Source organism: Zonotrichia albicollis, chromosome 1 (assembly GCF_047830755.1).
Source record: "Zonotrichia albicollis isolate bZonAlb1 chromosome 1, bZonAlb1.hap1, whole genome shotgun sequence".
Classification (NCBI taxonomy): Eukaryota; Metazoa; Chordata; class Aves; order Passeriformes; family Passerellidae; genus Zonotrichia; species Zonotrichia albicollis.
Window position 1 is genome coordinate 107,381,923 of NC_133819.1, and position 13,782 is coordinate 107,395,704.

Below are 13,782 nucleotides of genomic sequence, written 5' to 3' on the forward strand. Positions count from 1 at the left end.
GTTGATGCCCTTCCACAGTGTTCCTCAAGTTTTTGCAATTTTGTAGTTGCAATTTTAAGAAAAATTTCTTGTTGGTCTTTTTTGTTTGTTTGTTTTGTTAGGTTATTGTTGCTCCACCTTTTCCTCATTGCTCATAGTCATATTGCTTCTGTCAGTCATAGGGAATTTTCAGGAATTTTTTATTGTGTTTTTAGACTATCCACAGTAAATAAGAACTTTATGGGGTCTTTAGAAGCACTGAGCCTGGCAGGTGAAGATAAAGAGCTTACATGACATGATGCCCTGTGGGAAGCCACTGTAGAAGGCTTGTTGTGCTGTTGGGACTGTGTGCTTAGAATCAGCCCAGCATTCTGAAGAGCTGGTGTGGTGGTGTGCCCAGATACCAAGCAAACCATAGTGCCCCAGGCATGCTCCCCTAAAGCAGCTAAACACAGTTCTGATGGTCCCAAGATTTGTAGATATGGCATCTTTGCATTACAAAATAGACTATGTTTATCAGTGCAACTTTATACTGGTTAATTTTACCACATTTCATAAAGCTTTGGTAACTTGAGTTTTATTAAATTATATCGCTAATTTTGAAAAATCCTGCGTAAGTGAATCTCCCAAACAAGTAATGTTGCCATTGTTTGGTTTTTTTTTCTGAAGTATTCTAGTCTTTTCTTCCTAGCACGTGAGAGAGCTGTAGAAGGTGTTACGAATAGAAACTGAGCAATGGCTCACAATGAGCAATGTACAGTCTGTTAAGTGTTGTTGTCTTGTATTGCTGTGTTATAAGTGGTTTGGACTGTGAGGAAGTGAGAAGCAATCTGCCAGGAAAACAAATAATCCTAAGAGGCTGAGAATGGCTTCTGTCCACTCTGAGGAGGACAGACATCCAGAGCTGCCTGGCTGTGGGTGCTTCACGTAGCAGTTGGTTTCCTGTGGGTTTGTATGACCTTGTGGCTTGAAACTGCAGTTGGTTACTTGGGATTCCTATAGACACTCTGATTCTGGGGACAAAAAAGTGTCACTTAATATGCCATTCTGGCAGCTGCAGCATAGGTGTGAAACCAGGGGTTTGTGTTGTGCACTCAGTAGCAGGAGAGCATGGAGATGCTTGTTAACAGAGTCTTTTATGGGAGCATTTGAGCAGAGAGTAGGAAGGAATGCACTTCCTTACTGTTACTTCACAGACTTCTCTGCTTTCAAGGAAGGCCTATTAGGGTGATCTGTGCCCAGATGCAACTTTTGGGGTTTTTTTTATAGGGAACTCATTGGCTTGTTCTAAAAGAGAGCTTAGGAGTGAATACTACTTCACCTCAGTGTGGATGTTCAAGGAAACATATGATTGGAATGAACTGGGAGCTCAGTTCTTACTTGACGGGGCAGTCATTCATACCTTATGAGGATATTTTTAAGTAAAAGCTGAGAGGTTCAATTAATGAGGCTTTTTCTGAGGATTATTGAGATCCCACATTTTTGATACCAGAGCACTTGAAGAACTGTAATTTAGATACATTAGCTGCCTTCCAATGCGCTGTGTGACTAGTGCTTCCACTTGCATTAGCAAGGATTACTTGGATTTTAAAAATTTGAATTTTGTGCAGAAGCGTGTTTCTCCTGTAGATATCATGTTCCTTCAACAGTAGGGAAACATCAGATGACAGAAGAGGTTTCTTGGCACAGGATTGTAGCAGTTTCTGGTTTTGTGTTTGTCTTTAAGGAACTGTCATAAGGGAGCTGCATATGCTGTTTATAAAGATAAGACAATAAGGGGTTTAAGTTTGGTAACTTATGTATTCCAAAAGCTAAGTGAAGACATGTAAGCTTATGAAAACCGTATTTCTCAGAGAATACAAGATTGAGCAATTTGTTTATCTAGCATTGTGTTGTTAATACCCTTAACTGAAGGTTAACTTTGGATTTTATGGATTTTAGCCTGCTTTAATACAAGTCAAGTTGCTTTTCCCCACCCTATTCCCTGACTACCAGACACTGCCATGGTATGTTATAGTCAACCATTATATGTTAAGAAAATATCCCACTAGTTCTCACTTAACAATTTCAGCACTTATTTTGTCTGTGCTTAAGAGATCTTCCTCCATTTTCTTTCCTAGAAACTGAGTTTTAACTGTTACAGCCAATGGCATCAGTTTATAAAGTGATGATTTTAAAGAAATCTAATATAGTGGAACTTGGTCATTAAATAGTGAAGTAAAGGATGCTATAAGGATTTTGAGGGAGAATATTCTTTTCTCTACATTTCAGAGATTGTTTGAATGCTTCTTTAATGCAATTTTTACTGCTAGATAGCATTCTTCTAAAAAACAAACCTATCCTCACACTGTTCCAGGCATTGTATGGTTTGTTTGTGTGCTTTAATGAGAGGGAAATGAACATGCAATTATTCTGCTTTGGAACTGTTGGTATAGCTTTTCACCCACTCTCTCTGTTTGAAAAAAGATGAAAATTGTTTTAGCCACTAGTACATAGTTCTGAGAATTAATGTTGTTCTACTGTTGTCACTCAACATACGTTGTAGGGGTGTTTATGCCATCTCTGCTTATGTTTTTCAGCGCAATGCGTGTGTTGTTGTCCAAGTTACCACGACCGTGGATTGTTGATGAGAAAAAAGATGATGGTTACACAGCCTTACATCTGGCAGCTCTTAATAATCATGTGGAAGTGGCTGAACTTTTGGTGCATCAGGTAGGACTTTTCTCAGGAGGATTTAAATGTCATGCTTTGGTTAACCATCTGATGTGAAAATAGTTGGCTGCTTTACGCCTGCAGTCGCAATGCAGAAGCAGTGGAGGAGGGAAGGACGTGTTGAGCTCTAAAGGTCAAATTTGCCTTTGAGATTGTTACAATGGCCTAATGGTGCAGAGGGACTGAAAAATTGGATACCTAGTTTCATTCAACAGATCAACATCTGTACAGTGAATAATTGAAGTTTTCAATCACTTTTGTTCTCAAATCCCCTAACTAGGAATTGTATTCAGGGTCATAGTCAGTGTCCTAATGGACTGCCTTGTCTGTAGATGAGTTGCTGGGGTGATAATAATCTAATGTTTTGAATATCTTGCAGGGCAATGCTAACCTGGATATCCAGAATGTTAACCAGCAAACTGCTCTTCATCTTGCTGTTGAACGACAGCATACACAAATTGTTAGGGTAAGTATCTTATTTGCAGTGAGCCATATGGTTAATGGCATTTGGCTAAAGCTGATGGTGGCTGTTAAAATATGAATACTTCATGAACGTTCAGAAAATTATTTGACAACATATAGTCACTGCATGTTTGTTTGATTGGTTTTTGTTTCATTCAGAAGCCTGCCAACTTGCACAGAAGGTCAGTCAGCAATATGAACGCTGCTTGAAGCATGCTAAATTTTTGTACATGTACATTATGGTTTCCTCTGTGTGGTTGCCAATTCCAGCATCCCTTCTTGTTTAGTAAGGAAGAATATGTTCAGCTGTTACTTGTGGTGAATCTTGTGGTGCTGTTAGGGGATCTTCAAATAGCATTTCTGATGGCTCCTGCTGTATGAGTAATTGTTCTTGCTCATAGCTTTTGCAAATTATAACACGAAACATCTTTTCGGACCTTAACTCCTTTTCAGTCTCTGAGTGTTTGACATTCCATGCTCTTAGCTTGGGAGACCTATAAGCAGTGAACAGTAGTGCCCTATTGGTGAAAAGAAATCCTGTTTTTTTGCTTGCATGATTGCAAAAGTGAATGCTTCAACTTAACAAAGCTTTGTTGCTAGCACAGGAGGAAGTGCAATGAGTCTGGCATAGCTTGCTGTTTCTGGCCTGTGTGCACAGTCATACAGGACCTGTGTGACTGTTTGCCTTGCTGCTGTGGGATTTTGAGGCTCGGAGAGAGCACTCACTGCTCTCAGAGTGTCAGAGTGAATACATCAACCTGGCCTTGGCCTTTGATGTATTTTTTTTGTTTTTTTATGGAGTCATCTTGTATGGAAAACTGTCTGTTTTTCAGGCCTAGACAGAATTGTTCCCCTATGCAGACCTGCATTCTGTTAAGTGTTATTTAGCCATAAGGTTTCTCCCTCTCTGCGGGCTGATGGGTGTGATCCCGTTACAGTGAAACATGTGATAGGGCCCTATATCTGGAACTGCTTGCTACCAGAAGAATGGTTTCCTAGAGTCAGTGCCACTTGCATCCTGTAAGCTATTTGGCAGCTGTGTTTGGTGAACTCTTGTGCCCTTCTGGAATTTACACGGTACCTGGGAATACAATATTAATGTAGCAGATGAGAGGAAGGTAGGCACGTAGATGAACTAGCATGTGTGTTTCACTGACATGCTTATATCTGAGAATGTTTAAGTGAATGACCCTGTAGAGTATCCGTTTTTCAGAACTGGATTAACTTTTAAGAAGTCCTAAAATAGCTCATGCAGCCATGCAAAGAACATGTTGGCTCCATATTCCAAAACTAATTCCTATTGGATAGCTTCCAGGGCTGGGTTTGTACCCTCAGGCATTTGTGGAATAGTGGTCAAAGGTAGCACAGTTCTTTTAAAAGTCCTACTGCCATGACAAAGGGCAATGGTTTGCTTTTTTTTTTAAAGAATTGTTTTTAAACTTCTGCAAAAACTCTGAAAATCTGTGGTAGTCAAGGATTCCAGGAGAAACTCAAAGCAGTAAAGAGCTAGTGGTAGACACAAGATATGAATATGAGAAAAGAAATTGGTCCAGAGTAAATCCATTTAGAGAGTGTAAGAAGTTGAGACTAGACTGTGTCAGCTATTAGCTGGTATTCTTGATTTCACTTGTGGAGGAGAAGGTTGGGGAAAATTATAAGCTGCAAATAATTGCAGGCAGATACTTCCTTGAAAATTAGGCTTTCAATTCTTTTTAGCCTGTTCTGAAGTTTGAGGTTCTTTGGTTCTGAGAAACTGAAACTCCTTGCAAGCATGTGGCTTCCAAAGAGGGAGATCCCTCTTTGTATATTCTTGGTTCTGGATTATGCCTTTTGTCTCTACTGCTAATCCAAATTTTGCAGAGTAGCAGAAGCTCAAAAACTGAAGTTAAAACCTCAGCTGCTGCCTCCAGGCTTCTGAATGGCGACAGTGATGGAGTTTAATTTTTAGGAAAAGTTGGTATTTTTTTGTCAGCATGTGTTGCTTTGTTTTGTTCAACAGTGTATTTAAGAAAGTCCTGGTGGGCTGAATTATGGAAGGGCCGTATGCAAAGGCCATAGGAATAGGAGGGCCTGTGCAGCCTTGTGCTTGTTTTGTGTCATGTGAATAGGAACGGGTGTCTAAAATTAGCTTAGAGACAAGGCTTACAGTTCATTACTTTCCAAAGTGTTCTGAGAGACTTTTTAATAGTGTCATTGGTTTTTATGTCTTCTCCTGAATTAGGGTTAACCAAAGTACATGCTTAACTACTTTGCTAATGTGAGGACACTGTAAATTAAGTTGTAAAGTTTAGTATGGTATGAAAATGATGATTTTTGAGATGATTGAAAACTAATAGTAAAGAATATATACCTATCTCAAGTATTGTGCATATTGCTGTAATAAATTACATTGTTTGTAGGCTGTCTTATAAGAATTAAAGTCTAAGGAAGTAGAAAGGACCCTCTTAAATTATGTCTTTTGTAGCATTCAGAGCAGAGGCAAGCATTAGCCTTCTGCTGAAATAAGCTTGATATTTGAGACAGATAAATGTGTTGGTTGAGGGTTGAGCTCCAGGTAAGGAAAATGAATTTAAATTAATTAAACAGTGAATTGTAGCAAGATAGGAGTAGCCCTTTTGAACCTCCTAGAGAATCCTAAACCATAATTTTTTTAGAACTAAATTAGTTCTAAAAGGGAGCTTTTTTTTTTTTTTTAATTTGGTTCTTTCTCTTTTCAGCTCTTAGTTCGTGCAGGTGCTAAATTGGATATTCAGGATAAAGATGGGGATACTCCCCTGCATGAAGCCCTGAGACACCACACCCTGTCACAGCTCCGCCAACTCCAAGACATGCAAGATGTGGGCAAGGTAGATACTGCTTGGGAGCCATCAAAGAACACAGTAAATAAAACACATTTATTTATTCTTTTTTTCCGCTGTATATTTGTCTCTTGGTCTACTTCTGTACTGTTGGACTGGGTTTTGGCAGCATTAGTTTATGTAGATATTCTGCATTAAACTGCAGTGTAGGCAGAAATCATATTGTTCTATGTGGCTTTCCACATGAAGTCACTACCTTTTTTGAAGAAAGAGGGTTATGTAGCTCAAAAATATTTCTATGAATTTATCTTCTGTAGTGAACATATATGGCTGCCAAAAAATCAAAGTAGCTCTTTTGGAAAGAGAATTCAACAGTATTACAGTACAGAATAAGACTGAAATAGTTTTCTGTGATTCAGCGTCTTGCATGTCTTTATAACTTCAGTTGCTTAGTTGCTTCTCTAACTTTCTGAAAGTATTTTCTGTTAGAACAAGGCATTCTTAGTTTAGTATGTTTATTGAGATGTATATTTTTGACAGACATTAAGAAAAAACAAATACACCAACTTTATGAAAAGTCTTTGTTCAAAACTATAATTCCACTGTACAATTTTTTTTTCAAATTGGTTACTGAATCTCACTGAAATACACTGGAATAAGCCTTGAAAGAGATTTGAAATATGACTAACGTGTAAGAAAATGTGTGTGTCCTTTTAAGTGAGACAAGAAGAGCAGTGAAAGCTCAGTTGTTTCTGTGATCTGAAATGGACTCTATGAGTGCTGTCTAGAATAATTTGTGTTTAACTGTGAAATGAATGAAAGGGAATTTTTTTTCTCAGATTTGGCATTTCATAAATTGGTTTCTCTGCTCAGTCTTATTAATGGCTTTCACAATGAAACTAGAGTTGTGCATTGAGTTTTGAGGATTTTAACCGAAGCGGGGTTTTTTCCCATCACCTTTTAAACTTCTCTTTGTGGGGGGGAGTTTATATTTTAAATTATGAAGTTTTATCTCTAGTTTCATTTGAGAAATATTCTTGGTTTAAAACAAAAGTTTTTAATTTTTTCACATTTCTACTGAAGTAATAAGACAAAGATAAGGCAAAAGATATGAGAAACAAAAAAATTCCCTCATCATTTTGTCTCTGATCACCTAAAAATGTTTTAAAGTTTTAAAAAGTCATGATCAGCCAATACCTCCTCTCCTTTATTAGCATGATCAAACTACTGGTCATTTCTTTGCACTTTGTTTAGCTGCAGAGAAAATTTTTGCCAAACTAACAAATTTGGGAGGTTTAAGTGGTGTGGAGAAGATAAGTTCTGGCAGAGAAGAGACAAAAACTTGCTTGTTTTTATTTTATGTGAAATGTAAAAGATGGAGGAAGTACATCTGAAAATGCTTTAAGATGATCAACAAATCAAATTATCTTGAAAACGCTTTGTGAAAAACAGGAAATGAGAACAATACCTGTACCTATCTACCTTTATTTAAATAACAGTAAGGTAAAAATTCTATGAACTAGGTTTTACCATTAAACAGTTTTAAATATTAAGCTGTCTTTTCCCCAAAATTGAGTATCAAGATGGAATTGAAGCTTTGAAAATATGTGCAGGCATTTGGACGTTTAAAGCTATCCAGGGACACATTGGTAATTTGTTTTGTGTGGAATTGCAAATACAGGTGATGGATAATAGATGATAAAGAGGATTAATAATTTTGCCTGGGAATCAGTAAGGTTTTCTTTTTGTAAATGTTTTGACTTAAATTGAGGGGTTGTTTTGAGAGATTTTTTTATTCTTCTTCATTAATTCCTTTAAAGGTTGCAAAATGTGTCAGATTTCATTAGGCAATGTGATAGCAACACATCTCTGTAAATATTTAGCTTTTAGAGCTCATTTTTGCTTGGCTAAATTTTAATTAATTTTGCACTGCTGTCTTGGAGATTCCAACCTACTGAGGCCTGTAGGGCGCCTCTTTGTAGCACATACATACTTAATAGAAATAATTACTTCTATTTTTGTTTCAGTTGAATAAACTGAAAGAAAGATCTCACTTGCAGGATTTTAGAGTTTCTTCATACTTGATCAAGTTGGTTAGACAGCAACTCATTGAAATTGTATGATTTGTTACTTTTTACTTTGACCACTGTTAAAAATATGAAACAATACTTTTTACTGATTATCATTCACTTGTTTCGTAAATGGAACTAAAGTGAATGAATTCTTTAACATTGATTTTTTTTTTTAGTAGTTCCTTCTAAATGCCAACATTATGCCCGTTGGAGCGGGCTCCCCAGGGAAGTGGTCACAGCACCAAGCCTGCCAGAGTTCAAGAAGCCTTTGGACAATGATCTCAGGCACCTGGTGCAATTCTTGGGGCTATCCTGTGCAGGGGCAGGAGCTGAACTTAATGATCCTGTGAATTCCTTCCAACTCAGGATATTTTATGTTATACATGAAACAATTTTTGTCAGGTTTCTTCAGCTGATTTTTTGATAGACTGTTTAAATGCTTACATTCATGCATGTAGTGAGCAATCTTGATAGTACACAAAGCCCTACTCATTTTAGGTACCATTCTGAAAAATATTACTGTGCTCAAGTGCTATGAGCAGTGAACCCCGTTTGTTTAAGTAATTTTTAAGTTTTTCATCTAGCATATTGTGGTGACTACAGCTGGGAGGAGGAGAAATTTTCTGAACTATAGTCTCCACCACCACAAAAAAGTCATGTGAATTGCTTTATTACAGATGCACTGTTCTAGTCTAGAGTACTTTTTATCCTAAACTGTATTATTCCCAGGGTCATTTTGTGTCATTTATTTTAATATACAAGTGTCTTTAAGGTGTATTTCTGACTCTTAAAATGCTTTTAAGTGATGCCACCGCCTAAATCCTAACTTAAAAGAAAGAAGCTAATGGAAAGTGTTTACTGCTTCAAAGGTACAATTACTTGGATGATATTTGTACAGTTTTTGTGGATTGCACTGAGACTTCTCCCTCACTGGTGAATTGGCTGGGTTTGCCTGTGTTGATGCATTTCAGGGGTAGCCCCCTCCAGAGGTATACTGCAGCCATACTGGGCACTGAGACAAAATGGAGAGTATTTTGTGCATGGGTTCTTTTGTGGTGTTCTCATTCTTTGTGCCTGAAAAGTTGCAGGCTTCCTGAGAAATGTCATGGGATGCAACATTGTCCTAGTGTTTTCAAGTTGTACAGCATGCAGAGGCATTTTAGCACCTAGGGTTTTTGTGACTAATGTAGGTGACTGTTCCACAATGACTCTGCCAACCTTGGAGCAAATCAGTTTCACTGGGTGTTGTGCTGCCTTGGCTGGATTAATAATGCAGTCCAAAGTACCAGGACTGAAGCTGGATCACATCTCTGCTTTGCTTCAGCCAGTTCTGCAATTGAAGTGCAGAAAAACAGTCTCAATTGATAAATGAAAGTTTTCTGTTATCTGAAAACCACAAAAAAAATTTGTTTCCATAACTTACTGATTTTTCTGGTATAAAGCCTTTGGAGCTGTACTGTTCTTACCTAATCATGAGGAAGAATGCAGGAGGAGTATCTGAATTCATAAAGAGACCTTCAAGAGTCTTGTAGCCTCAGTGACATGTATTGATATAAGAACTTCTAATTTAGAAAAAGAACAACATATAGACTGAGGTTTAAAAAATGCTTCCCTAAGCAACTGGGTTTCCTTGAGTTGGAGCTGCCCTAGCTTTGCCAAAGCTCTTCCTTTAAATACAGTGTCGTGTAGTTTGCTGAGGGACTCTTAGTGATGCCAGCTGTTCTGGAGTCTATATTATACTTAATGCATTTCATCTGATTGAGCTTTAATACAAAAAGGTGTTGGGAGCCCAGAATGCTTTGGGGAATCCACTCCTTGCTGGGCTGTGGTAGTGAGCCTTCTTAGTGTTTCCAGCTGACCTGTGAAGCAGTTACACAAGGATACAGTAACAGCTGTGAAAGGGCAGATTGGCATTATGTGATTAGATAGGGACAGTGTGTGGGTTTTAATCCATCCAGGCTGGGAAAGTAACTGAATTTCAGTCTCTCTTGGGCAGCTACTTTTCTGACTAGACTAAAAGTAGATGTGCATTCATTTCTATGCTCAACTGTGATTTCAGTCCAAGTGCAGTGGTAGCATTTTGTCTGAACTGAGCAATTTGACTATATACTGAAGTGTGTTCTGAATATACCCACTGGAACTTTGCCCTTTACAGTGCTTACATAGAAGGACAGCCACTTCACACGTGAGTATAGGTGTACAGGAGATTGAGTGCTTCAGTAGAACTATTCCTTGCTGAATTTTAGTTTCTAAAAGAAAGCTGAATATAGTTGACTCAGAATGAAGCAATTGTTTTGATTTTAGTTCTAGAGACGCTTCCTTTGCCTTACACATTTACGTATATATATGCATGTGTGCATGTCAAGTAGCTTTCCTTTAGCCAGATGATTCTTAACTGTTTAGAGAGTCTTTCTTGCTTACATTATTGTTTTCTTTCAGTTAATTATGGGACTTGGCACTCAAGGAGCAGAGAAGAAGAGTGCTGCATCTATTGCCTGCTTCCTGGCGGCCAACGGGGCTGACCTCGGCATTCGCAACAAGAAGGGTCAGTCCCCTCTCGACCTCTGCCCTGATCCAAGTCTCTGCAAAGCATTGGCTAAATGTCACAAAGAAAAAGTCAGGTTTGTATCTCCATAAAATACACTGTTTCCAAATGTCTGCTTTCCACAGATTAACTGATTTTCTTAAAATGTTGAAATTAGCAATAGCTAATTAAAACATACAAATTTGGGAGTATGGTGGGGGTTTTTGTGCGTGGCAATTTTTTTTTACTTTTAATTCTTTAGGTTTTTATGGTACACTGAATGCTATTCAGAAATACATTACTTGAAACTTACCCAAGCTTTCATGCATATTAGTATGGAAAAGGTGAAAATGGGAAGGTGACAATCTTCAGGGGAGGAATTGGGAGAACTTCACAAGGCATTTAGGGGGAAGTCCCTGAAAGAATAACTAAGCATTGCAAACAGGCTGGCCTGGAAAGTTGGGAAATCTCTGTCCATACAACTTTTAATGACTGAAATAGGCAAAGCCTTATATAAACTGATGGGAATTCACTGTTGTTGCTGCTTTGAGAAGGTCACCTACTGAGTACCTGTTAATCTGAACAACTGTATGATTCTGTGAAAAGAGAAGGAGGGAGTAGGTCTGATGTCTCTAGGAATCACAATTTCAGTGAAGTACCATGTTATCAGGTCCATGCAGTATCAGAGGATTCACCTTGTCCTAGTTACGTTCCACCCGTTGCCACAAACGATTCTCATCTGTAATTCCTGTATGGAAAAAAAAACCTGTACTCTTAAAATGTGAAAAAGAGAGGCTGTTTTTATTGGTGTTGCCTGGTAAAGAGTAAGGTGCTTATTTCCTTTTGGAGTCTGTGTGTGTGTGTGTGTGTGTGTGTGTGTGTCCGTGCACGTGTCCGTGTGTCCGGCCCCATCCTATGGCGGGAGTTGGGCACGGGCGCCCCCTGCGGGCCAGCGCAGCGCGGAGCTCCGGCCCGGGTCCGGCACTGCCGGGCGTGCGGATGGATGGGCGAGGCTCGGGGGCTGCCCAGCGCAGGGCACGTCTCTGTTAGTAAAGCAAGCTCTTAGGACGAGAGGAAGCGACGTTTTACGCTCACAACACGATATCCTGACCTTTGTGTCCTGTTTCTGTACAATGCCTTATCCGACATTGTAACGTTGCCCTGCAGTGTCAGCTGTACTTCTGGGAAAAACAGTTCAGATCACTGTATGATCATACGTTGATGCCCGAGTGCATAGGAGTATAGAAGCAGCCAGTTGATGTGCATTGTAATTTGAGTGAGTTTTTTTAATGATGAAAAGTTTGACTGCAAGGTTTCTTTATAGTGGCCAGGTTGGTTCCCGAAGTCCATCTATGATCAACAATGATTCTGAAACCTTAGAAGAATGTATGGTGTGTTCAGACATGAAGAGAGACACTCTGTTTGGCCCATGTGGCCACATTGCCACATGTTCCTTGTGCTCACCACGGGTGAAAAAATGCCTCATCTGTAAAGAACAAGTTCAGTCTAGGACAAAGGTAAAAACCTCTGAAATTTATCAGTTCTCTTTCTTTTATAATGGAAATGTAAAAAAAAAAAAAAAAAGTAAAAAAGAGGTCAAAGAAATATACATATTTTATGTGGTATTATGCCCTACATGTCTCACTGGATAGAGTTAATTTTGCATCAAAATCATATCTTGCTCTTTTCTGTTTGCCTGTCATACCTACCTCTCCCTGCCTTGCAATGTCTTCATTGTTCAGGTCCTCAGAGTTCCTGATACAGTCACCTGAGGATGCTTTATTGAAATGGACTATTTTCCCTCTGCCACGGTATCTTTTCTTCATATTAAGATAAATTGCTGCTTCTTCTGAAATATAATTTTCCTCAGTAATATTGAGTTTTTCTATTCCTTAGGGCTACTTGAAGAATGATTTGCCTGTAAACTGAGTTAATATGTGCCTGTTTCTGTAGTTAATTATTACTTTCAGCATTCACCTTCTTTTTCTTTGGAAACATGAGTTTCATTACGCTGTCTTTTTCCTTCAGAGAATCAATCAGTCATGCCCTATTTTGGAGACCAAGGTTTTTCAAATGGTTATTCACAAGTAGTTTTGACTATATGGATACCTCCCCATTGCTTTTCTGTTTGAGTATTCTTTTATTCCTTGTAATCACCAAGTCTTGTCCTGGTCTTTTTAGCTGCTAAAAAAAAGAAATCATGTTCTGCATTTGGATTTATGTTTGAGTTTTAGATTGGCTTTGGGGTTTTTTTTATTTCTTTGGGGTTTTTTTGGAAACCAAACTGTTTGGTTTTTTTCGGCTGGTTTTTTTTTTTTGCTTTTTCCAAATATATTTGATTAGTCTGCTTCTGTAGTATGTTGTTTTTTCCTCCATTTCAGAGTAAGTATAAGAATTGTAAATATAGGGTTGCACTGTTTTTACTACTCATTCTCTTATTCTTCTTATACTATTTGCTGTTCTGCATTGTGTATGTTCAAAAGCCAAATGTTAACATAGTGGGAGCTCCTTTTCTCTAAGACTTTCTTTAAGTCGGTGAAAGGGTCTGCCACTGGGTGATTTGAAGTAGCAAAGTGAGGGTTCTGCCCCTACTCACTGATCTAAAGAAGGTACTCTATGAAATTAGCTTTCCCAGGTGAAAGCTAAGCTTTATGGATAACCTTCCTTTGATTTTTTTTGCTGAATTAGTTTGAGAGATTGGAATATCTGGTCAATACTTCTCTTATACTTTTCTGTATAAAAACTGCAAGGCCAAGAAATGAATGAATCAGGACAACAGTTCTATGAACTGAAAGAGGTGGTGCAGGCCAGTACAAATGGAATTGTATGTGATGTCTATGATCATAATGCATATGCCCTATCCCTGGCAGTGCTCAAGGCCAGGTTGGATGGGGCCCTGAGAAACCTGGTTTAGTAGAAGATGTCCCTGCCCATGGCAGGGGTTGGAACTGGAGTATCTATAAGGTCCTTTCCAACCCAAACCATTTGATGATTCCATGATATATACAGCTCTCACACAAAAGGACTTGAGAAAGTCTAGCCCAGAATATGAAAACATTTCTGTAAAAGTACCTTTTAAGTTAAATTTCATAGAATGTTGGAAGGGGCCTTTAAAATCAGTAATGTGACTTGACATCTGATACTGTGTGATGAGCTGGAACATCTTCAATGAGATCAGGTTGCTCAGAGCCCTGTCCAGCTTGACCTTCAGTGTTTCCAGGGGTGGATCATCTGC

At 38.5% G+C, this 13,782-nt stretch overlaps 1 protein-coding gene across 3 annotated transcripts in view; it reads left to right on the forward strand.

Annotated features, from left to right (window-relative positions):
- Positions 1-13,782, forward strand: part of MIB1 (MIB E3 ubiquitin protein ligase 1) — a 77,771-nt gene that overhangs the window by 49,467 nt on the left and 14,522 nt on the right. For 2 of the 3 annotated variants that reach the window (XM_005490714.4, XM_005490715.4), the window contains exons 13-17: positions 2,559-2,691; positions 3,071-3,157; positions 5,871-6,032; positions 10,463-10,644; positions 11,872-12,064. In XM_005490714.4, coding sequence (XP_005490771.1) covers positions 2,559-2,691; positions 3,071-3,157; positions 5,871-6,032; positions 10,463-10,644; positions 11,872-12,064 — 757 coding nt within the window. The remainder of the gene's footprint in view (positions 1-2,558; positions 2,692-3,070; positions 3,158-5,870; positions 6,033-10,462; positions 10,645-11,871; positions 12,065-13,782) is intronic. The other variant, XM_014269625.3, reaches the window with a different exon arrangement.